The 26488-nt window shown below is 36.7% G+C and overlaps 1 protein-coding gene across 7 annotated transcripts in view; it reads left to right on the top strand.

The window, feature by feature from the left end:
* The window catches only part of LOC150100549 (uncharacterized), an 844187-nt gene that overhangs the window by 178553 nt on the left and 639146 nt on the right, over positions 1 to 26488 (top strand). For all 7 annotated transcript variants that reach the window (XR_016549159.1, XM_090401348.1, XM_090401347.1 and 4 more), the window contains 2 exons: positions 7712 to 7764; positions 20707 to 20813. Coding sequence is in view for 6 of the 7 variants with exons in the window: in XM_090401348.1 (XP_090257474.1) it covers positions 7712 to 7764; positions 20707 to 20813 (160 nt within the window). In the remaining variant the exon portion in view is untranslated. The remainder of the gene's footprint in view (positions 1 to 7711; positions 7765 to 20706; positions 20814 to 26488) is intronic.

Below are 26488 nucleotides of genomic sequence, written 5' to 3'. Positions count from 1 at the left end.
AAGCCACTTCCAGTTGCCTTTGCAGTTTATCACCTTCCTTATAGTTCCACATATTCTCTTTCTTATTCAAAGCTTTCCCATGCATTGTAACCTCCCATATTGATCCTGCATTATCACTGTCATTGTTTGTGGTAATCATCTCATTTACAGACAGATTTTTCATATTCTATTTCTAGATCATGCTCTTGTACTGTGAGTCCCTTCTATTGTGCACCTTAAGGTAGTTATCCCTCAGTAATTCTATATATATATATATATATATATATATATATATATTCTTTTCCCATGTCTTGCATTCTTTCATTTTCCTTCAGTCTACGTCCCCCCTCATAGCTGAAATCATTCATAATGATAGTCCTCATATCCTAAAAGGATACCAGAATAGTTTTCCTTTTAGATTGGAGATGAATGTAATCACCTGTTGTGAGACCACCACCACCACCACCCCTCTTATTGTAGGCCTTAAGTGGCTTGAAAACGTTCCATGTTTGGTCTAGAGCAGGGTTTCTGTATTATGTAAAAAAATAAATGAAAAATACAATATATATATATATATATATATAAAATAGAAAAAATCCTTTACCTGTATATGGTACAAAAATTTACTGTAGGTTTACGAATAACCTTTCATGGGTGGGAACAACATTAAAAAAAAAATCCATATGATTTATTTGTGTATGCAGTTCAGAGCTTTCTTCAGAGATACTCCTAGTTTGCATCAGCATCCAACTGTGTATTTTGTCTAGTCCACCTCTATCTCTCACCAAACAGCCTTGAACCTATTGCTGTATTACTCATACTACTCTTTTTATCACCGTTGAACACCATTGAAGATTTCTGCTCTTGGATGTAACTCCTTAGCAATCATTAGCAATATTCCCATGCTGCCTATCTTGTCTGAATTAAATAACTGAACCTGTCACATTATATTTTTGTAAGGATCTCTTTTGTCAGCAAGGTCTCAATGAAGCTAAAACCTTTTAGTCCTACCACATCTACCAATGCTAAGGACTCCTTGACATGCTTCTGGCATTAGTATATAAAGCATAATAGTTGAGCACCAGGATGATGATTGTTTATGTAACTCTTAAAACATAACCTTCAAATAGGAAGCTGGAGATGATCCCTCAATCAGATCTCTTATCGCATTTCCTCAGTTTCACTTTCTTTCTTGACAAAACTAATCCTAGCATTCCTGCAGTCATCTCTAACACACTATCATTCTCTCTTACTCTTTATGTCATTATGCTAACAATTTTGATCTCTTAATTCAATGCAAGCATCCATGCTTTCATGCAAATACATCTACTTTCTCTGACTATTCACATTCATGCTTTCAATGAAAAACAATTCTCCAAACACCTAACACTGAACCCATTCAAGTGTTATTTATCCTACCAGTACAAACCCTTTCAACTATTTAAATAATTGCACACACACCAACATATAGGACATAATTTTTCCTACACAGACTACTCACTGAATCATTCAAATAGGAAGTTTGCCTGTCATACCACAGACACAGATTCCAATCTTCATTCTTTTGCAGTTTATTTTCACCCCGCACAATAATTCTTCCATATCCTCTCTTATACTATACTTATCTCTTTCAAGTTATATTATATGTTTCAACAAATATAATCATATTATCTACTTATATGCATACAGTTGCATTAAATCTCTGCTCTCAAAGAAAATTTTTGATTACTATTATTAGTATTAATATTGCTTCCAAGCCTGAAAGGAGTCTGAAGATTCATTATAGGGAGGCTGAACACTCAGAGACCACAGTAACTATCATACCTTGCTTTGAAAACCTTCAGCTTGGAACACTCACCATCCACTCCAGCAATGCAATCCATTTACTCATTACCTGCCATGCAAAAAATATTTTTTTCACTTCCATATTGACATGACCTTTATACAGTTTTAAGGGATGACATCTTGTTTTCCATCACCCATTACCATATGTAATAATTCTTCCGTGTCTCTCTGACTTACTTCACTCACCATCTTATACATTTCACTCATATCTCTTCCTCCTCCTATTTAGTAAGCTCTGTAAGCTACATTCCCTCATTACATCTTCATACTTAACATTCTGATCCTGAGACAGTCGTAGTTATTCATCTTTGCACACTCTCTCTGGTGTTTCCTTATTGCCAATATAGTCAGGTGACTAGATCTGATAAAATGATGCCTCATTAGTGTCTTATACAGTGAAACTATCACCTCCTTTTCCATACTTGTCAGGTTTGTTCACATTATAGCACCAATTGTCTGGGTAATCTTTATAACTTTCACAATGTATCCCCTAAACTTCAGTTCCTATTACAAAAAGATCCTCAAATCCTCACATTGAACCTCTTAAAGCACAATGTTCCTCCAGTATGATAAAATTCATTTCATCTTCTCTGGCCAAAGTGCATAACTTTATGCTTAGCAATATTGAAGTGACAGTCCCATTTTCCAGTCCAAACACCAACCCACTAAAACCTCTTTCAAAACCAATTCAAAATAGAAGATCAGTAAGCCAATGAGCAGTACAAAGCACATGCAAGAAAGATGCTGAGGCCAAAAAGAAACTCCAAACAATTCTTTCACTATATGGTGAGTAAAAGGAATTGATTATGAAAAGATAACTTTAACAAATAGCAATGGTAGGGGGGTAACAGAAGTATACAAAATAGGTGAGTTACTGATGACTGATCATTTTCTGAGTGACCCTAATGCAAATACAGTCACAGGCTTAGATGGGATATCAGCCCATGTATTATGCATATACAAGGGAATTGGAAGCACCTTTCCCAAGCTGAAGATTTTCAAAGCAAGGTATGATAGTTATTGTGATCTCAAGCATAAACATTTTTTTTTTTTTTTGAGACGTCACAGATGGGGGTAGCATGGCTAGAACTGGTTATAAACCAAGCAGAAATGAATTGTTATGCTTATTTACTAATGTCAGGAGTATTATCAGAAATAAGGAAGATGAAATTGCTGCATTGATTTGCCTGAAAAATAGTTGGAATAAGTGAAACATAGTTGGATGAGAATCATGGGAATAGAAATGGAAGGAAATTATGTTTTTCATGAAGACAGAAAGGCAAGAAGGGAAGGGAGTGTTGCTGATGATAGCAGAGGAATTATATCTGAACATGGCTGAGGTGGAAGGAAAAAAAAGAAACAGTTGAAGCAGTGTGATGTGATGTGGAGGTTGATAGAATGTGTTATTTGGTGGAGTGTTACTACAGGCAGGGAATTTGGAGAAGGAAGACAAAGAAATATATAAGCACCTTGGCTTAGTGAGCAAGCAAAGGGTGAATGAATTTCTCAACTTTTTAAGGGAGGACAATCAATATTAGACAATATGTGAATGAAGGGCACATGAGGATTAAGAGTCTTAGATCTGGTTATGTCATCAGAGGATGTGATTATAAATGTAGAGGCTAATCTTCTCCTCACTTGGTGAGAGTTATCATGAAGTGATCACCTTGTTTGCAGCCAGTCATATGAGAGCTTTTATAAAGAAGGGATATATGTGAAACTACAAGGTTGGTGATTATGAAAAGCTCAGAAGACAATTGGGAGCTATAGCTTGGAAAGAAGAGTTAAGCAGGAAGGAGATGGACAGGCATGGTCAACTAGACCTGACTGACCATAGTTGTGGTAGTGGAAGATATATTTCTTGTGTTCCTCAAAACAGATGCTGATAGATCTCCTAGTTTGCCCACAATACAACTGCAATGCTTTTCAGCAGTGCAGAAATTATATTTCTTTAAACTTATGGGTATTATTTATTTATTTATTTATTTTTTTGTTTTGCTTATGTGAAACACGAAACACTTTAGACTTGGTGCTGTTGAAAGTTACTTTCCTCTCACATGCTCATTATGCAATTTTAAAGAGTTCTTTGCTAGCTTGCTTCTAAATGTAAGCTGTCATATTCTCAAATCATTATCATCACATCATTGGCAAAAGCTATATTTTTTTTTTTTTACTTAAATATAAAGAGCCAATAGGCTTCATTTCGGCGATATAAACATTATTTAAATTAAAGGGATATTAAATCCCACCTTGCTTTAAAACCGAATAAGAAACTCAAAGATTGGAATCAGAGAGTTTCATGTCGAATATAGTAAACTATAAAAATATTGGTGATTACTAGCATGAGCTAATGCAAATAGTCCTGGTATGTAGTACAATACCAGGCAACTCGCGGCAAAGGCGGTAAAGTTCTGATCGCTATTCTTGGTATTTTCCATAATGTAAAAACACATTTCCTAGGAAATGTATGCTGTTATTAGATTATGGCGGGAGGTCACTAACCAGAATGGTTTCAGCCTTTTTTGAGGCTTCATCAGCATTAGCTCATGCTAGTAATTGCCGATATTTTTATAGTTTATTATATTCGGCATGAAACTCTCTGATTCCAATCTTTGAGTTTCTTATTCGGTTTTAAAACAAGGTGGGATTTAATATCCCCTTAATTTAAATAATGTTTATATTGCCAAAATGAAGCCTATTGGCTCTTTATATTATATAACTTAATGGGTGCACCTGTTTGACAACTCGTATAGCAGAGTATATAAGTTCTTTTCGCTATATCCTTTGGTATTAATTTGGTCTAGCTACTCACTGATGAAGCCTCAAAAAAGGCTGAAACCGGTCTGGGTAGTGACCTCCTGCCATAATGTAATAACAGAATACATTTCCTAGGAAATGTGTTTTTACATTATGGAAAATACCAAGAATAGCGATCAGAACTTTACCACCTTTGCTGCGAGTTGCCTGGTATTGTACTGTGTACTAGGACTACTTGCATTAGTTCACACTAGTAATCACCGATATTTTTATAGTTTACTATATTCGGCATGAAACTCTCTGATTCCAATCTTTGAGTTTCTTATTCGGTTTTAAAACAAGGTGGGATTTAATATCCCCTTAATTTAAGTTATATTTTTTGTTTCAGTAGTGAAAGAAAGTCTTAGTAACAATTCGTACTGGATGTTCCTGAAACATGGTCCACAGCAAGAACCTTGCAGACAGCCTCATTTGACTTTTTTCATTACAGTTGTGGTTTTCAATGTCATGTTTGCTCTTCTGTCAGTAAAATAATTTTTTTAAGGTTGAGTATGGCTGGCCACAATGCATTCTCAAAGGCTTCTTGCACAGTGAGTGAGATCAGTAGTAAGTCATTTGTTTTGATGAAGACTGTGTTGTGTGAACTTCTTAACTATCATAATATCATCTACACAGTTTGACTTGGGTCTAAATGCATAATGATTGTGACTTAATTGGTCTCTTGAATAGATAAAGTTCATTATTTGATCTAACAGAAGTTTTTTCCTAGTACATTTCCAGAGACATTTATGAGGCTAATTCGCTTATATTTACTAATTTTGTCAGATGCTTCTTTTCTAGGTTTGACTTTTGGTATAATTTTAGACTGTTTCCCTATTATAGAAATCATCCTTTCTTGAATCCCATCCACTCCAGAATTTTTTATTGAATGTATTGATATTAATATTGATTCGATTTCATTAGGTGTAATTTCATAATTAGGAGTGTCTAAGTCTCTTGCCATTCTTTGTCAATGTGTTTAGTGAATCTCTTCATCTATTGATTCATTGTCATCAGGAATAAATTTGTTTATCATATGCAGTTTCTGCTAAGTTTTTAATATAAGTTTTTTTTTTTTTAATATACAGTTCCAAGAATATGAGGCAGTCGAAACAATACACAATTTTTTCATGATTTTATTTTCACCTTTTGTAATTTTGTATTGATTACTGTATTTTGCTTCATAATAATTTTGTCATCCACTTTGCTTTAAATCTTAATTGTTGTAGGTTCTCTGATATAGTCGTCTGAGTGCATTAATGCATTTACTTAAGAATGTTAGTCCATCCTTCCACCAAGGTACTGATTTCCTGCTATCGATTTTTAGCTTCTCGGGTATTCTGATTGCAGGATTTTTTCAGACATGATGAGAACTCAGAAATAAGGTTAACATAGTTGTCAAGGCTAAGCTGCAATACACTGGTAACAGTGAAGTGATTATGAGATTAAGTTTTGCAAATTCTGCTTTCACTTCTTCTGCAACTTTATCTAGATTGGTTTTCTTATTGATGTGCTTAAAGTTATTGCCATAGTTTGACTCATGAATTACATTTAAATTTTTGTTGTTGATGCAGAAACAACATACGATGATTGGAACAACTTTTTTCTTTCTCACATCTCCATTCAGAAACATGAGATAAAATGGCATCTTTTGTTATTGTTATAAATTCAGAGAATTCAAGAAAAATGCTTAAGAGTATGTCACTAGTTATCAAGTCCTTGACAGGGATTTTCTTGGATCAGTTATTCTTAATATTGATAAAATTTCATCATCACTAGGGGTGTCTAGGTCTAATTGCCATTCTTTCTCTATATATTTTGTGAACTACTTCATCTGTTGATTCTTTGTCATCAGGATTTTTTTTTTTCTCATAATAGCATAAATAGAGTGCACTCTTGTCTCTCACCTGACTTTATATCAAGCCATTTTCTTTTGACATCCTCCAGTTCTAATTGCTGACCTACAACTTAATTATATTCCATTTTTTATTCTGCATTGTGTCCATCTTTACTATATAATTGTAACATGTTGGAAGAGATTTTCTATGGTACCTTATCATATACCTTTTCTAGATCTAAATATTCTTGTCATGTTTTGTATGATTTCTTGACTATTTGTCTTAAAATAAAATCTGGTCCTTAAAACTTCTATTTGATTTGGATCTAGTTTGTTCTTCCTCATCTTTCTCTTCCACAGTTTTTCTTAGTCTCTTCTGAACTTGCATAAACACCACCTGAAACACTCCTTTGTATTATTATTATTATCCAGGTCTCCATGGAGTCAAAAGACTCATCGTGGGAGGTAATTTTTAGGAAACACAAAGTTTATCATGCCACTCTTTAAACTCATTGACCGCTCCTGCTCCAACCACTCTCTCAGGCAATGCATTCCATGGTTCAACCACCTTCCATGCAAAGAAACCACTTCTCCCCCTTGTCATCGCCCCTTCCTGCCATTCCACCAATTGAAAGAACTCCCCAATGTCTACCCTGTAACCTCCTCTCAACAGTTTAAAAGGCTTGATCATATCACCTCTCCTTCTTCTATCCACCAAACTCTGCAATCCATATTCCCTCAGTTGATCCTCATAACTGACATTGTACAGTCCTGAAAGAAATTTACTTTTCCCATGTCGGGAATCGAACCTGGGCCTCCTGGGTGAAAGTCAAGTATCCTAGCCACTAGACCACATGGTATGTATTCCTCTCTAAGAAACCACATGGCTTGGTAAAAGAAGCATTTATCTTAGTGATATGCCTACATTGCATGATAAGAATAGAACTCAGTTGGATAAGGGAACTGGTGAATGAATTGGTGGCATTCATAAGAGGGTGACTAATGAACCATTATTAGAATATTGCTGGTCAACCTCATTCTTCCCATCATTGCACTCTCTGCAAACAACTGCATATCTCTATGTAAACTTTTCCCATATAATTAATTTAGAAATTAAATTTTGGATCAATTGTTCTTAATATTGTTCATAATGTAATTCATGAATCAAACTATGGCAATAACTTTAAAATTCACATGCTAAAATTCACACTGTGTTATTCTATGAGTTTAATTATTATTTTTTAATAATTTCAGAATGGTTCTCTTATTCATGTAGCAGATGTATCATTACCTGGATTTGTAAAAAAGTAGGTATATGTATGTGTGTATGTAATATTATTTGAATAATGCTTGTTTTCAGAATGATTTCTGATTACACTCTATAGTTGTCACTCAATGACATATCACCATGTGCCTTAAGGAAATGTTCCATGGAGTTAACAGGAGTCTTGGTGTATCGTTTTGACAAAGGTCTTGTAACATGGTAAGTCTCAAAGAGCGGAAAGAGAATAAAATTATTTCACTTCACAAAGGTGGTGATAAGACTAAGGCTAATATTGTCATATTGATAGAGTAATATTGTGTCCGGAGCTGTGATTAAGATCTTGAACAAGTTAGTGAAGGATCGATTCTGTGTGATAACTAACATAAGTTTGTTAAATATAGGTAATGTTTTACCAATCTATAAATTATATATTTAGTTTAATCCTTTATCCAAGTAAGCAAACAAAGTTTGTGCTGGAAGTATCTTCAGGACTGGGGCAACTCGTGGCAAAGGTGGACTGAGTTCTCATCACTTTCCTTAGTATCCACAAGTTGCCCCAGTCCTGAAGATACTTCAGGTGCAAACTTTGTTTGCTTACACTTGGATAAAGGATTAAACTAAATATATACTTTATAGTCTAACCAAGTGGGAAAAAACTTCCAACATCTTTCTCTAATATATAGTAATTTAATAAGAAGGTGTGACACCTTTTGGCAACTGGCATATGGAAATATGACTCCTGCATTACTTCAACCTTGGTATCACCTCTGGGTCAGGCTCCCACTGACGAGACTTCTAGGTCAAAACTGGTTGGATGCCTGGGTGGTGGATAGCAATGCTGTAGCCAGTGAAGTTTACTGAGGCACAGCTGTTGCTGTTACCCTCTCAGATGAAGCGGCTCTGCTCGGTGATGGGCCTGCTACTGGGTAGAGCATACACTGAGAGTTCTTCTTGGTGACAGGGTGAGCCTGTTACTGAGGGGGAACAATGCTGAGTTTTTGATCCTGCTGGTCGCTCATTATTGGGTGATCTGGGGGCTCCATGAGTTTTTGGAGAGGTAACCCTGCATTTAAAGGGAAACCTGTCTGGGTAGTGACCCTTCCATAATGCATAGTATTATACATGTCTACAAGGAGATGTGCTTTGCATTATGGGATACTAAGGAAAGTGATGAGAACTCAGTCCACTTTCGCCATGAGTTACCTAAGTCCTGAAGATACTTCAAGTGCAAACTTTGTTTGCTTACACTTGGATAAAGGATTAAACTAAATATATAATTTATAGTCTAACCAAGGTGAAAAAAACTTCCAACGTTTTGCCAATCTATTTATATTCTACAACAAGATGACAAATGCATTGGATAAGAGAGATTCATATGCAGTGGTATGCTTAGATTTTACAAGGATCTTTGATAGAATGCCATATGACAAGTTACTGAGTTACATAGTAGAGTAGAGTATAGTGCCCTACCTTGAATTTGAATTATTAATTTGAATTATTTTTGAAAAATTTTTTTGAAAATATATTTGAAAAATTTGAATTATTATGTGACACTTCCAGTGTCACATAATAATTCAAACAAAGCAACAGAAATTGAATATCTTTGTGAAAGAGAGTGGAGCATACTGATCAGAAATGGAAACTTCTGTACAGAGTCATGTATTTATAGGAAGCTTTATGTCAATCATTTGTTTAAAATTAACATCTTTTCAGAGGTAAAGTAATGCTTTAAGCAAAAGAGGAAACCTAATTTTTTGGATGCTTAGGAGGTGATATGTTTATGCCGACAGAGACAGAGAGAGAGAGAGAGAGAGAGAGAGAGAGATTTGGGATTAGAATAATCCCAAGAAGAGAAACCTATTCTTTTCTAGAGAGATTTGGGTGGAAGAGAAGAATATTTTTGTGAGAAATACAACAGGAATGACTATCATAAAATTTATGAAGGTTATCAGAACCTCATTAAAGAATAGTTTGAAGATCATAATTTAAGATTATAGAACTAGATATTCTGAAAGTTTTGGTGGTTTGTGTAGAGTAAGGCATGCCAAATAAAAAAAAGTGGTGAACCATGTACTGTCATCAGCAAAACTGTGTATTTCATTCACAGTCAAGTGGGAAAGGTTGTTGATATATCAGGAAGGAACAGAGTAGACAAAAGAAAAGTCTTGTGAAACACTTAAAAACCTTGTGACACAACTAAAGAATTATTCACCATCACATAATGTACATCCAGAACAGACAGTCAGTTTCTGTTGCTTTGCTTGCATTTTTTACAAATATTTCTACAGCCACTGTTAATCAGAATTGGTTTCAATTATTCCTCCACTCTTCTGTAAATCTGTTAAAACACACATAGCAACTGATATCCATTCACAGTTAAACTTCAAACTCACAAAACAAATTCTCTTCAACTCTTCATTCAATACTTCTGCTGCTGTCTCCTGGAACACTCTTCATTTATGTATTCCTAAAGATTACAATCTACAGATATTCAAATTCAATCATTACAAGCTTCTTTCACTTCACATTTCTGCAAATGCACAGCACTAATGTTCTGTAAATTGAAGAACCTCTCATGGATGGGATTACCATTAAAAAAAAAAAAAAACCTCTTAACAGACCTGCAAAAGATTGATCCAAATTGTTGGAAGAAGGAAGAGTATATTTCTGCCGGTCTGGTTGGCCGAGTGGTTAACATATCTGCTCTCCAGCCAAAAGGCTGCTGGTTTGAATCCCGCTGTGGGCATGGATGTTTACTATAACTGTCTTATCCTTGTGATTGTCTGTGAAAATACTAGTGGTCGTGGTCGGCAGTAGATGATGTTGGTGTAGATCATGAAGGTAGTTGCAGTTGGTGGAGTGGTAGAAATGGAGAGATGTAGAGTAGGTGTCCTCCCTCAATGAGTCTTTGGACTCCCTGGAGGTGTTACATAATAATAATATTTTAACATGAAGTCTGACCATAGACCAGTCATCATAAAAACTGACATCAAGCAAGGTGAGTAAATCAGATCAATATTTCAAAAATAAATCATCACACATTCTTTTTTTTTTTTAAACTATTTATCTCTGAAAATGTATCACTTACAGTTGAATTACCCAAATAGTAAAATAATCTACCATGGAGTTTCAGCATTTATAATTTATACTGGTTTATCTTTTCTAACTTCACAGGCTAAACTGAAAGAGAAGCAGAATCATTTGCTGTCAATAATGATGTAATACAAACTGTTTATCAACTACCAGATAATCATCATCATTCTCTGTACGCTTTGAACTTTTTTCTTAACTAAATGGCAATCTAAGATATGTTTGCAAAACAGGGCGGGGGGGGGGAGGTATTTAGATAATGGGTAATTTATGCAGTATATTTTATGAATTCTTAATATAGTTAACAAAAAGTAACATTAGTAACTGACAGTGCCTTTGATCTGGCTTTTCAATGAAAGTCTGACTGTGGGAAAGGTGCCCATGGAATGGAAGGAAGGTAAGATAGTGCCATTGCATAAAGGCGGTAGCAGACTGGAAGTGTCTAATTATAGGCCAGTTTGTGTGTCATCAGTAGTTAGTAAGATCTTGGAGAAAGTAGTGAAGGACCGTATACAGCATTGGGCAGATGAGGGTAATGTTATCTGTGAGAGTCAACATGGATTTGTGAAGGGGCGCTCTTGTTTTTAGCAATATGCTTTTGTAACTTTATCATAAAAGATAAAGTTACAAGAGCATTAGATGAGGGAAAGCCATATACTGCCATTTTCTTAAACTTAGCAAAGGCATTTGACAGGGTGCCACATGATAAGCTGATATTTAAGTTGCAGCACATGATTCTGGATGTCAGATTGGTCAACTGGATTTAAGATTAGCTGTCCGATAGGTATCAGAAAGGTGTGTATGGTGGAGCAGTTTCAAGGAAGCAGACAGTTACAAGTGGGGTCCCACAGGGCTCAGTACTGGGACTTATATTGTTTAACCTTTATATCAATGACATTGTCAGTGAATTGCAAGGGGATATTCAGTTGTTTGCGGATGATGTGAAGCTGGGAAGGATTATTAGTAATAGTGCAGATGTGGCAGCCCTGCAAGAGGATTTGAATAAGCTAGAGAGATTGGCAAATGAATGGGAGTATCGTTTAATGCAGCAAAATGTAAGGTCTTGAGGTTTGGGAAACATCGATGGGACACTGCATACTCTATGGGAGGAGTTATACTGGACAAAGTAGGGGAGACAAGAGATCTGGGGTTGATGATTGATAGAAACCTGAAATTTAGGGGACATATTGCAAAGGTGGTGAAGGTAACACAGAGGATTGCTGCAATAATGAGAAGGATGCTGACCTGCAGAGATAAAACAGTTATCATTCCGTTGTATAAGACCCTGATCAGACCACACTTGGACTATTGTTCTCAGATTTGGTCCCCAGGATTTGAAGGGGATAAATTAACTGTTGAAAGGGTACAAAGACGGATAACAAAGATGATTTCAAGACTGTACAATGATAGTTATGAGGATTGGCTGAGGGAATGTGGACTGCAGAGTTTGGTGGATAGAAGAAGGAGAGGTGATATGATTGAAACTTTTAAACTGTTGAGAGGTGGTTACAGGGTTGACACTGTAACCACTGATAGAGAGTTCTTTTGCTTGGTTGAACAGCGGGAAGGAGTGATGACAAGAGGCCATCCCTGGACGTTACTAAAGGAAACTGTGAGCAAGAGGGTGAGGAGTGGTTTCTATGCATGAAGGGTGGTTGAACCATGGAATGCATTGCCTGATGGAGTGGTGAGAGCGAGATCGGTCAATGAGTTTAAGGAGTGGTACGATAGACTTTGTGTTTCTTAGGAAGGACCTCCCCCGATGAGCCTTTTGACTCCATGGAGGCCTGAATAATAATAATAATAATAAATGAATATTTAGGCTTAGGTGTTCATTTAAGCTCATCTTTAGGTTTAATGGAATGAAATAACACAGGCAAAGAATTTTTTTTTATGTTGCTCCCACATTAGTGATGCGCATGAATGGATTAACAACATTCCCACTGTCCCTATCTACTATCTAGTAGTGAAACCACAGCCAAGGGAATGTTGCTCCACCTATTAAAGGTTATTTTGTAAACCTATAGTACATTTTGTGAGCCTCTGTAGCTCAGTCAGTATAGATGAAGCCTTTTGGTTAGAAAGACCTTTGCTCGATTCTTGTCAGTGACACGAGGAACCTTTATCTGGTCTTTTTCAACTAAAGATGAGTTAACCAGTCTTATATGGAGGTAGAGGGTTTTCATCCCTCAAAACAGACAAATTGGCCAGTAGAACAACACATGCAATTTACAGACAAGAGTACTTAGAGGCATGGGGGATAACTGCCTTATCCTTGTATTACGTTGAGAAGTCCAAGAACACTTGGAAGACTATGGGTGCTTAAGTGCCTGTTAAAAGCCACTGATGGATGATGATGAATAGTACATTTTGTACTGTGGATGGGCTAAAGATTTTTTTTTTTTTTGCATTTTTCATTTATTTTTTTACATAGTCTGGAACCCTGCTCTGGAGACCAGACATGGAACTTTCTCAAGCTGCTTCAGGCCTTCAATAAGTAGGGCAGTGGTCTCACACCAGGCGATGACATTCATCTTCCACCTAAAGACAATTACAAACATCCATGCCCATGGAGGGATTTGAACCTGCAGCCTGTTAGTTGGAGAGTGGATACTCAGCCAACCAGGCCGACACATTAAATACAGGTTTAATAGTTTCAATATTTTATATAATGTCCTAAGGGGGGGGGGACTTCTAAGGATGCTGGTACCTATACTTTGCTGTTGGGTGGTCTAAGAACCTGTTTCCCAAAATCTTGTGAAATTTCATACAGCCTTATTTATTTAGATGAGTTGGTTTCGTAAATCTGCTACTGCTAATTTCAAAAAAAAAAAAAAAGTCTTTCAAGTTTGTATTTGCTGCAGTGAAGCATATAAGTAGTTTTTTCTTATTTGATTCCATGCAAGGCATGGTCAACTAGACCTGACTGACCATAGTTGTGGTGGTGGCAGATATATTTCTTGTGTTCCTCAAAACAGATGCTGATAGATTTCCAAGTTTGCCCACAATACAACAGGTTGGGTTGCATGAACAAGGAACCCTCTCCATACCTGAAATGGATACAGGAGGGAGCTGATCCTTAGGAGAATGGATAAGAGCAGCCTGTTTAATATAATGCTGGTAAGCAGTGCAAAAAATTATATTTCTTTAAAAGTTATGATTATTATTTTTTTTTTTGAGGTGCTCTGGGTATAGGAAATGCTATTAAGCATTACTATAATGTGTTTGTTGAGAGGGAGGTAAGGTAGTGGAGGAACATTTATTGCATTTATCTTTTTGGCATTATAGCCATCGCATAGGAAAGCACATTGAGTAAAGGTGAGTTCAGCTATGAAGGAAGAATGGTTGGAACAAGTTGAAGGCTCTATTAACAAGGGGTCTAATGTTACCATATTGTTGGGAGTGAAGGGATGATGGGAAACAACTCATGTCAGTTGATATTCTGTTAACTCAATGATACTTTAACTTTACTTAAAACTGCCTTGTTCCTCCACAACATCACTTATTTCAGATTTGCTCTCCATACCAGTTGCTTCACTTGAAAAGGCACTATGTATAAACAGATAGAGGATACAGCTGCAGGTTCCCTCCTTCTATAGCCAGTTTCTCTGTGGAAATTTTGAAAAACATGCTCTTGATACTGCTGTTCTTATACCTTCTATCTAGCTAAGATACATTACAGATGTTTTCTTCATTTGACCATGTGGCCAAATGATGATGTATTCTTTATTTGACCACATGGCTCAGCATATCAGACTTTTTCCTCCTCTACCTCAACAGCCAACATCTACATTCACTATAGAAAAAGAAAATACCAGTAGTCTATCTTTCTGGATATTTTAATGACATGCTTTCCCATTGACCATAAGAGGGTGTGTAGCAGACACATTAGAAAGCAACATATAGTGGGATAGGATCTAGGAAAATGCAGATAACAAGTGGAGTCCCACACTGCTCTATAGTGGACTGCTAACTGTTTAATTTGTACATTAGTAATATAGGAAATGATTTGTGGGAAATATTCAGTTGTTTGCTGATGATGCAAAACGAGTGATGGCAGTAGTTAATAAAGGTTAATGTTAAGATACTGCAGAATAGTATTTGGCCAGATGGCACATGCAATTACAGTACATAGTGTTGTGCAAATGGTGCATCATGCACTGTAGGTAATGGATCATTTAGTGTTTTACACCCTCTGTCCAAAAAGAAATTGAACTTTTCGGAAATAGAAGAAACTAGTGGTGACACTTGTTGTATGTTTTTGTTGTTGAAAGTGGCAACCTTCATTAGTGTTGTGTCAACTGTTTATGACATTTGTTTCATTAGAAGCTGAGTTATAGGTGCCAAGAGTGATAGTGTGTTTGGAAAATGAGTTTCAAACAGACAGCTGCGGTTGACTTTTGTGGTAAATATAAATTTGGTAAAAGTTTTACCTAAATGCATCAAATGCTTCAAAAAGCATATGGTGATGAATGCTTATCCCGTACTCAAGTTTACGAGTGGTTTAAGCGATTTCAAAGGGGTTGTGAGACGCTTGAGGATGACGAGAAGCCAGGCCATCCAAAAAATAAACTGAGCGAAGTTAACATCCAAAAAGTGCTTGATTTCATCAAATTTCATTGAAATCGTCCATTGGATTGATTGAAGATGAATTGGGGATTCCAAAATCACCTGTGCACAACATTTTGACCGAGAATTTAGGCCTTCGTAAATTGAATTCGCAATTTGTTCTCCACAAGTTGACCGATGACTAAAAACTGAACTATCGAATCGAACACTGCAAGGACTTTATTAAAACACACAATGTTTTAATGAGGACTCAAACTTCTTTGAAACGATCATTACTGGTGATGAAACATGGTGTTTTGAGTATGAACCCGAAACAAAAAGCCAGAGTGCTGAGTGGAGACCACCAGAAGAAGGGCATCTGAAAAAAAAGTCGCTTGGAGAAGTCAAAAATAAAGACAATACTGATTTGTTTCTACGATTCCAAGGGCATTATCCACAAAGAATTCATTCTGCCTGGTCAAATGTCAATGGTGAGTTTTATCTCAAAGTTTTGAAGTGATTGATAGCGAGAATTCATCGCAAATGGCATGAATATTGTAATGCAGGCAGCTGGCCACTTTTGCACGATAATGTACCATCTCATCGTTAATTTTTGAGCAAAAACCAAGTTTGTGTGTTGAATCACTCTTCGTATTCAACTGATTTAGCACCCTGTGACTTCTTTCTCTTCCCCCGACTTCTTTTGCTGTTGAAAGGAAAGTGATACGACACCATTGAAAACGTTCAAGCGGCAGTAACCACGATCCTCAACAGTATCCCAAAATCCGATATAAAAAAACTCATTTAACGAATTAATTGACTGTGCCAAACACTGTATCGAAGCTGAGGGAGAATATATTGATTGAAATAAATGATTTGAATGATTATAATTGGCCTGTGTTTTATTTTCTATTAAAAGTTCGGTTTCTTCTTGGACAGAGGGTGTATAGTTTAGAGTGGTCTCTCACAATGAGCTCTCAGACTCCATGGACATAATCATGTAATAATAATAATAATAATAATAAAGAGTTCATAAGTGTGGGTAACGAATTATTGTTATTGGGTAATGTGACAAAGCATAAGTAAACACTTTGCCATGAAAAGATTATATACTATGTATTATATTGATGAAACTGGACTGAAGGAGGTGAGGCTAAGGAATTAGGAGTGATAGTGGATAGAGAGCATATTGCAAAAGTAGACAGATTAGTTCATAGATTACTTGAATGTAAAAGAACACACTGACAGTTGGAAATACAGAAGTTATTACTCTTTATAAGGCTCTGATATGTCACATCTTTACTATACACAGGTTTGGTTGCCTGAGTTCCATTGGGATGAGGAGATCATGGAGAGAATTCAGAGGTCATTGACTAAGATGGTGAAAATTCCACAGAATGTTCCATATGAGAATAAATCAAAGCTGTGCAGGTTTCAAAGTTTAGTTGATAGTCAGAAAAGAATGAACATGATAAAAAAACATATAAGTTGGGTTTATGAGACTGATGCAGAAGAATTTTCATTATATGACAAGTTAAGATAAAACAAGGGATCACATGTGAAATTTATATAATATTTGCTTGGAAAGTGGAGAATAAGTGAAATCTTTAGCACAGGTAACCAGGAATGCTTTGTCATGAATAAGTTTAAAGAGAGGCAGTGCATTTTTTGGAATGGTATGCAATGATATGGCATACCAGCTATCTTTCTTGATATGTTACATATGAATGAAGTACATTTAAAAATTTGTAATATTCATTAATTTTTTACACATTTACCTCGTGATATGCAAATAAGCATACTCTTTAGTTATATAATGAGGTAACTAAAGAGTATGACATTTTTCACTATCTATTGTTAAGATATTTGCTATATAAGCTTTTTATTTAAAAGTATCATATATATTTTACTTATATTTAATGATCCTGTATAATAAATTTATGCTTAATAAACTATATTATATAATCCAAAAACGTTATTACATTATGAAATAAAAATATCAGTAAATATTTTTTTATTTTTTGTTTGATATCAACCTTTTTCACACAGTGAGAGAAAGTTTGATGCTCCAAGGAGAATGTGAATGTATCTGGATAAAAAGGGAAGGGTCTAAAATATTCCAAAGCTCAGAAGGTTAAATAAGGCAGGTGCAAAATGGATAACTGAAGAGATTAAGCATGCAATACAGAGGAAATAGCATTATGGAGGCAACATAAGAGGAGTGGTAATAATCAACTCCATGAGGAATACAAAGAAAAGCCAAGGAGGATGGCCCAGTTGAAGTAGAAGTCATTATGAACAGCAGTTAGCTAATGAAGCCAAAAACAAAAAAAAAAAATCCTGAGGAGTTCTTTCAATATGTACACAGTAAAAAAAAAAAAAAAGAATGATTATGATGGGATGCCTGGGAAGTAGGGAAAACAGTTGGATTTGAAGAAGGTTCAGGGATGAGTAAGGAGAAAAATAAATGGCTCAGAGAAAGTATGGAGGTCACAGCTAAGAAGTGGTATCAGTGAAACTTGTTATAGATTCAGGAATGAGCTGTTATGTTTGTATATGAAGACTAGAAGTATCAGAAACAAGGGAAATGAAATGGTTGCATTGATTGAGCTCATTCACCCAAAAATTGTTGGAATAAATGACACATGGTAGAATGGGGATGACATTCTGACAGAAATAGAGATGGAAGGGTATGATGTATTTCATGAAGACAGAAAGGATAAAAAGGGAGGTGGAATGCTATTGATGATAGAAAAAGAGTTATATCCATACAAGTAGGTAGGTAGGTATGCGGGGAATAGTGGTACTGGTTTTGAGGCAGTATGGTGTGAGATAGAGGTGAATAGAATGAAATACTTTGTTGAATGTTGCTATAGACCTGGTAACGTGGAGGGTAGTGACCAGGAAATGTAGGAGTAAATGGGAAAAGGGCAATCATTATAGGTGATTTTAATTATGGCAATATAGATTAGGGTGACAAGATAACTAGAAGTAAAGAAAATGGCTTTCTTGAGTTTCTGAGGGACAGCTATTCCAGGCAGTATGTAACAGAGGGCACACGAGGATTGAGGGGCTTGAATTTGATCATTATAATTCATATAATGATCAAATCTTCAGTAATCGAAGATGTTATTATAAATGAGGTGTCAGATCTTCATCCAGTTGGTGAGAGTGACCATGAAGTGATTACCTAGTTGGTTACCAACCATATAAGGACTTCCATGAGAAAAGGGTATGTACACATGGAATTCGATATGTACACATGGAATTACAAGGCTGGTGATTGAAGAAGATTAATGCTGCATGAGTGATATTCAAGAACTATCTAGGAGAAGCAATGTCTAAATATATTCCAAAACTCAGAAGGTTAAATAAGGTAGGTGTGAAATGGATAACTGAAGAGATTAAGCATGCAATACAGAGAAAATAGCATTATGAAGGCAACATAAGAGCAGTGGTAATAATCAACTCCATGAGGAATACAAAGAAAAGAATACAATGAAGCAGAAGTTCATTATGAACAGCATTTTTTTGGCTAATGAAGCCAAAAAAAAAAAAAAATCCTGGGGAGTTCTTTCGATATGTACACAGCAAAAAAAAAAAAAAAGAATGATTATGATAGGATGCCATTGTTTGGAGAAAATGACATAAGAACATCTTCTGCAGAGGATGTAGTTGAGATATTTAATGAGCAGTTCATAAAGATCTTTCATCCTTGTGAATGTGCCATCATGGAGAGTTAGAGAGCAGTGGATGATGAGGAGGAGAGACTGACTGTGAGTGAGGATGAGGTACATGGGGAATGAAGCAAACTTGATATTAGGCTATGAGACTTGATGATATATTACCTCATATTTTGAAGGAATGTGTCAGGGGTTGACATCTGCCTTGATATATTTGTTTAATATGAGTCTGATCTCTGGAATGTTGAATATGAAGAAAGATTGAGATGTTGCAATTTGCATAGGCTATGGGTTAGGAGGAAGAGGGGTGATATGATAGAAATATGTACAAATTGGTAAGAGGTTATTATAGGATTAACATTGAAGAGGTTTTTCATAAAATGGTGGGAAATTTGGTGAGAAGAAGAGATTAACCCTGGATATAAGGAGGGTGAGAAGCAGAATTTTGAATGGAGAGTTATGAATGATTAGAATGCATTGCCCAATAATATGGTGTCTGCAGAGAATTTTATGTGTTTAAGGCATAGAATGATGGGCTATGTGTATGAAAAAAAGGGCCCTCCACGAGAACCCTTTTGTCATATGGGGTCTCAGGATAATAATAATAATAATAAGCTTTATAATTTTTAGTTTTTCTTGCTAGAAAAGAAAGCTGATTCCAAGAAAGAATCATCAGCAAACAGCTGATGATCGATGATCAAACAGATCATGATTTTGAAGAAAGCATCAGCAGACAGCTGAATATTCCCTGTCAGTCTACACAAAATATCATTATCAAATAAATTTAAAAGTAATGGTCCAAGAACAGAACTGAACCCTGAGGGTCACTTTCTTTTTTTTTTTGGAATGTTATCCTTCACCTCATACACAATGTATTGATGTCATTCACACAACTAGTCTTCTGTTATTATCATTACTATTATATGGGTATCTCAATGGAGTCAGAAGACTCATTACAGGAGACCTACACACAATACTTATCATACTTCTCCTTAAATTCATTTCCTGTCCAGGTACTCACAATTATTTCTGGCAATCCATTGCACTCATTCTTTTCCACCTATGAACTAAAAACAAACTTTAAAATCCTCATAGGAATCATTTCATAGACCTGTCATCATTTGTGATTAATTTTGAATGCTTTTCAAGAATCAATTTAAAAAGTTATGTATTTTATTGCTTTTTTTTTTTGAATAATGCATATAAGAGTTTTTGTTGTGCTGGGAAATGTCTTTTTATTATTATTATTATGTGACACCTCCAGGGAGTCCAAGGACTCATCAAGGGAGGGCACCTACTCTACAGCTCTCTGTCTCCACCATTCAATCCATCAACTACAACGAACCACAACTACCATCATCATGTACACCAGCAGCACCCACCACCACTAGTATTTTCACAGACAATCACAAACATCCATGCCCACAGTGGGATTCGAACCTGCAGCCTTTTGGCTGGAGAGCAATATGCTAACCACTTGACCAACCAGGGTGGCAGTCTTCACTATATTATTTCTTGCCAATGCAGTTTTTTATATTGGTACTGTACATTTGTATTTGTGTTAGCAATATAATTCAAAAGTGATATAATTCAAAAAAAAAAAAAAAAAGAAGAAAATAAAAAAAACTACTGATTCTTATTGATAATGTAATTTCTTTTGACAGTTTGAAATATGGATTTATTCTTGAACCTCATGGTGTCATTTCATCTATTACTTCATGTGATAAGCTGCCATTTATATACAATGAAAGAAAGTTTTCATTTTGTACAGGTAAGTTAAGCTAATGCAGATTATACTTGAATGCTTGTTTAATTTTCTAAAGAAAAATCATTAAATATAAACACACATTTTGTTATTTTTCTTGAAACATAATCTCAAATTGCACAGGTCTTTAACTTGTCTAAGTTTCTTTTACTCATCATTTGTTCTACTAAGGTTTCAACAATTTATTGATCATAAATGCATCGATATTGATTCATTTGGTTGGCCGAGTGGATAGCATATCAGCTCTCCAGCCAAATTCATTCACCACTCTAAAAGTAAAGAACCCAGCTCTAACACCTTTACTAACCACGCTTTTGCCCAGTTTCCATGGATGTCCTCTAGTCCTCCCACAACCAGCCCTGTTCTCAAAAATATCTTCTGAATTAATTTTATAGAAACCCTTCAGTAATTTGAATGTCTCAATCATATCTCCCCTCCTCCGCCTATCAACCAATTTTTGCAACCCACATATCCTCAACCTGTTCTCATAAGGTTCATTCCAAAGACCTGCCATCATCTTGGTCACTCGCCTCTGGATCCTCTCCACCTCTCCCCATCAAGAAGAAACCTAGGTGACCAAATCTGGGCACAGTAGTCGAGATGGGGTCTTATCAAGGCTCGATACAGAGGAACAATAACCTGCTTGTCTCAGCTTGTCAACGTATTCTTCAGCAACCAAGTGATTTGATGAGCTGATTTGGCCACTTTTGCAATGTGCCCCCTAAACTTCAACTCCTTATCCACCAACACTCCTAAATCTCGTGCCTCATCAATTTCCTGGAGTACAGTTCCACCAATGTAGTAAACTGCTGCTAATCTTTTCACCCCAAAATGTAAAACCTTACATTTTGCCACATTAAATTGACATCCATTTTCCTTAGCCCAGACCTCCAATCTATCCAAATCGTCTTGCAAAATTTTAACGTCATCTGCATTCACTATTGCCCTACCCAACTTTGCATCATCTTCAAACAAATTAACTGTTCCCCTTAGATCCTTTCCTATATCATTAACGAACAAATTAAACAGCAGTGGTCCAAGAACAGATCCTTGTGGCACACCACTAGTCACAGGCTGTCTTGTGGACTCTACTCCTGAATAAAGCACTCTCTGATATCTCTCCGTCAACCACCCTCCTATCCATCTCACCAACCCCATATCCATCCCCATATGCTGCAATTTACTGATTAGAATTCCATGTGGTATCCTGTCAAAGGCCTTAGCAAGGTCCAGTAGAATCACTGAACCCATTACCTTTATCCAGTTCAGCCATCACTGTGTTATAATACGTGAGCAAGTTACTGAGGCATGACCTACCCTTCATAAAACCATGCTGTCCCCGATACAGTATCCCATTTTCTTCTATCAATCTTGTATTTTCCTCTTGACTATTTTCTCCAAGACCTTGATAATGATTCCTGTTATGCTGATTGGCCGGTAATTTTCAACAGCAGCCTTGGAACCACCTTTATGCAGCGGAACTATTTTCCCCTCTTTCCACCCCCCTTGGGACTGACCCAGACCTGAGGCTCAAATTAAACAAAATGGTCAAGGGCACTGACAGTTATTTAGCCTCTTTATGTATGACACGAGCTGGTATACCATCCAGTCCCACAGATGTATTGACATTGAGGTTCTGTAATAGACTAGTTACCTCAACTTCATTCATCACAATTCCAGTATAAGCTATTGGTTCTTCCATTCCTACAAAGTCACCACCTGGATGATATACTTTTGCAAAGTGCTCGCTCAGTAATTCCACTATATCGACTGATTCGGTTACCTCTCTTCCCTCAGCATTTTTTAAGATCATTCTACCATGAACATTTTTCCTTTTACTTGCAACATATTGAAAAAACTGTTTCGGATTCTCTTTAGCCTGCATGGTCAATTTTCTTTCGTAATCTGCTTTTGCTTTTCTTACCACCCTTGTTACCATCCTGGCCTGAGCTTTATACTGTTCCTGCGCCTGCTGGTCACCTTTCTCCTTAAATTCCCTCCACAATTGTTTCTTTTTTTGCAGCTTAAGCTTAATAGTGTTATTCATCCATTTAACCCCTACTTGATTTATTATTCGGACTCTTGGTATACAGTCAACCATTGCCTCCTGCACACACTTCTTAACCACCTCCCATGCACTGTCAACATCCAGCCCTTGCAGTTTTACATGCCATGGCACTGAGCCAAGCACACACCTAAGCTTGTCATACTTACCAGCCTGGTAAGTATGACAAGCACTCTCTGCCCCCTGGTATTTTCCACTACATGCTGCCGCAGATAGTTGTCCCTTAATAACCGCATAAAATCCAATTCCTTCCTCCCATGTGCCCTCTCCTCTTTCCAGTCAATGTTACCATAATTGAAATCACCCATAATAATTACCTTCCTTCCACTCATTTTTTCTATTTGCCTATGCATACTATCCCCACCATCTATTCCATCATCTGGTCTATAGCAGCACTCAATTGTATATTTTGTTCTGCTAGATTCTATCTCACACCAAACAGCCTCAAATGTGCTCTTTTCTCTATCCTGCAGTTCAACTTCTATATTCCTTGGCTGCAACTCATCAGCTATCATCAATAACACTCCTCCCCACCTTTTTATTCACCCTGTCACTCCTGAACACGCTATACCCATTGCATTCAATCCCACTAGCTTTATCATCTTCTGTCAGCCATGTTTCACTAATACCAACAACCTGTGACCTGGAAGTGCCAACCAAGGCCAAAAACTCTTCCTTCTTGTTCCTAATACTCCTGGCATTAGTGTACATGAATTGCAGAAGCCCATTTGTCCCATCCCTACTTTGATGTCTTATACTAACTATCCCATTCTGATTTGTTGTCCTTCGTACTCGCTCGGGCATAATATACTCATTCATACACTCAACTGCCTCCCTAAAGTCTGCATATCTACTTCCCCCCCCCCTCTTAATAAATCTAGTTTCCCTGAGTCTGTACATCCACTTCCACATCATTCATCAACACTTTTTCAAGCCTCCGTACACCAACTCCATTCAAATGTAACCCAGCCATCTTATATAAGTCCTTTCACTCATCGAACTCATTCCACACATCCACAAATTCCACAACACTCTCCCTGCATAACCCACGCATAAAGTCATTGGCAATTATGGCCCTCCTTCTAAACACTTCACTGTCATACAGCGGTAAAATACTCACCATCCTAACTCTCTCACTCTTCTCTTTTGCTACCTCAAGTAATTCCCTCACATCCTCTATCATTTCCATTTTGTCCTCTTTCAAATCATTAGTTCCTGCCACGATTAACATCTCTTTCACCCTCTGTTTTTGCACTCGAATAGATTCGCTGATGTCCTTTATGTTCGCACCCGGCTGGTACGACTTCGTTAAACTCTCAATTATTACACCTCTTAATAGCGAATCCCCATACAGCACTCACTCCTTCATTTTATTGACATTTACGAACATTCTGTTATTTGTCTTCACAGACTTTCGCCAGTTATTATTCGGTACGTTCAGCACACATTTTTCCATACGCTCCAGTTGCCTTTTTGCTGTGTATTGCTCTATTCAAATGCGCAATTTCACTACTCGCATTTATCACACCATTTTCATTATCAATCAAATCATCCATTCATTCTGTATTTCTACCTTCATTTACACTTTCAACGATGCTCTCACACCTATCTGGCACTACCACACAATTCTCTATCACACCACCATTTTCTACATTATGACTGTCGTTAACGATATCACTCTCGCCACCCGAAACACGCTTGAGATCCTCATTCTCCTTACACTTTCTGCACATATTAACTCCACTATCACCCTCTAACCAGACTCCCACTGCTCTTTGCAAAGCATACATCTCACAGACAGCACATCGCATAAATTCGTTTACATCAAAACTCTTAAACAAACATGCCGACCTATAATAAATTTAGTTTAATCCTTTATCCAAGTGTGAGCAAACAAAGTTTGCGCCTGAAAGTATCTTCAGGACTGGGTTAAGGTGGTACACACCAGGGCAACTCGTTGCAAAGGTGGAGCAAGCTACCAACACTCCTATCCTAGTATCTCCTATAATGCAAAACACATCTCCTTGCGGATATGTGTATTGTTATGCATTAAGGGAAGGGCCACTACCCAGACCGGTTTCGACCTTTATTGAGGTCTCTTCAGTGGGAGCCAGGCCCAAGTCGAGATATCAGGCAGAAGCATTTGCAGGTCATCTCCACCTATAGGAATTGCCAATTGGTGTGCCACCCTTTTTTAATAAATTACTCTGGATTTAGAGAAAGACCACCTTAACCCAGTCCTGAAGATACTTTCAGGCGCAAACTTTGTTTGCTCACACTTGGATAAAGGATTAAACTAAATTTATTATACTCTAACCAAGTGGAAAATAAACTTTCAAACATGCCGACCTGGCCGCCATTTTTTTCTTTATCGGTGCCATATGTACGCTATCTTATCTTAAAAATAATAATTAAAATAACAGAAAACACACAAAAATTACACAGACACACCAAGAAACAAAAAGCAAACAATACCACTTAAAATTCTAGTAAAATTGCCAATGTTAACACAAAATACTACTAATATTTTCTGGAGCTCTCGACAAGCCGACGATCTAATCAGTGCGACACCAAGCGGACGCTTGGTGTCGCACTGATTATGCTTCATAAAATATCATATTTCATTATTATTATTCAGGCCTCCATGGAGTCAAGAGACTCATCGTGGGAGGACCTTCCTAGGAAACACAGGAAGGGCCTCCCAAGTCTATCATACCAAGGACACACCACTTGTTACCATCTTTGCTGGTATTGTTCAGAAAGCCCGTCTCCAAATCGTCTGATCCTTAGACTATTCATTCTCATCCTCTACAGCTTATACACCAACTTATCATGTCGTAATCTATCAAATGCTTTTGCAAAGTTCAAGAATATCACTGTGTATGATTCTCCTTATCAAACATGCTCATCACCTTGTCATAAAATGCAAGTAAATTATTAAAACAAGACTTACCCTTTATAAATCCATGTTAACCATCATAAAGAATGCTATGTCCACCAACCCAATCTTGTATTCTATTACTAACCAAACTCCTCATCACCTTGTCTTCAACTGCAGTTATACAGACTGGTCTGTAATTGGAAACGTCTCTCCTAGAACCATGCTTGTGAAGTGGTACTAATTTGCCTTTTCCCTACCCCTTAGGAACCTTAACCACTACAAGACTTTCATTAAATAACCAGTCAAGGGCATAGCAGTATCTGACATAACAGTATCCTATGAGATATACCAGTCTGTTAATTTCAACTTTGCACCACACAGATTTAAAATCTGTACATGTACTGTCAATTTCCACACTTTATGTACATAATTCCTCTGCAGTCATTAATAGTAATTCCTTCCTCTTTTTACCTTCCTGTCTCCTTCTGGAAAATTGTATCTTTCCATTTCCATTCTCCTTACATTTCTATACAAATATAACATTCCCCTGTCTTTGAGGCCATTCTACCAACACCAATAAATTCATAATTCATTCTACCAACACCAACAAATTATGAATTTTACATACATAATTTTACAATGTTCAGGTCCTGTTCATATCTGTTCCCATTTGCTCCACCTAGTGTAATAATTTTTCATGTGGAATTCTGTCAAATACCTTTGTCAAGTTTTCTT

This window comes from Typopeltis vanoorti, chromosome 12, assembly GCF_054136105.1.
Source record: "Typopeltis vanoorti isolate ZY-2024b chromosome 12, IOZ_Tvanoo_1.0, whole genome shotgun sequence".
NCBI lineage: Eukaryota > Metazoa > Arthropoda > Arachnida > Uropygi > Thelyphonidae > Typopeltis > Typopeltis vanoorti.
The sequence above is the reverse complement of the archived record's forward strand: the minus strand, read 5'-3'. Positions and strand labels throughout refer to the sequence as shown.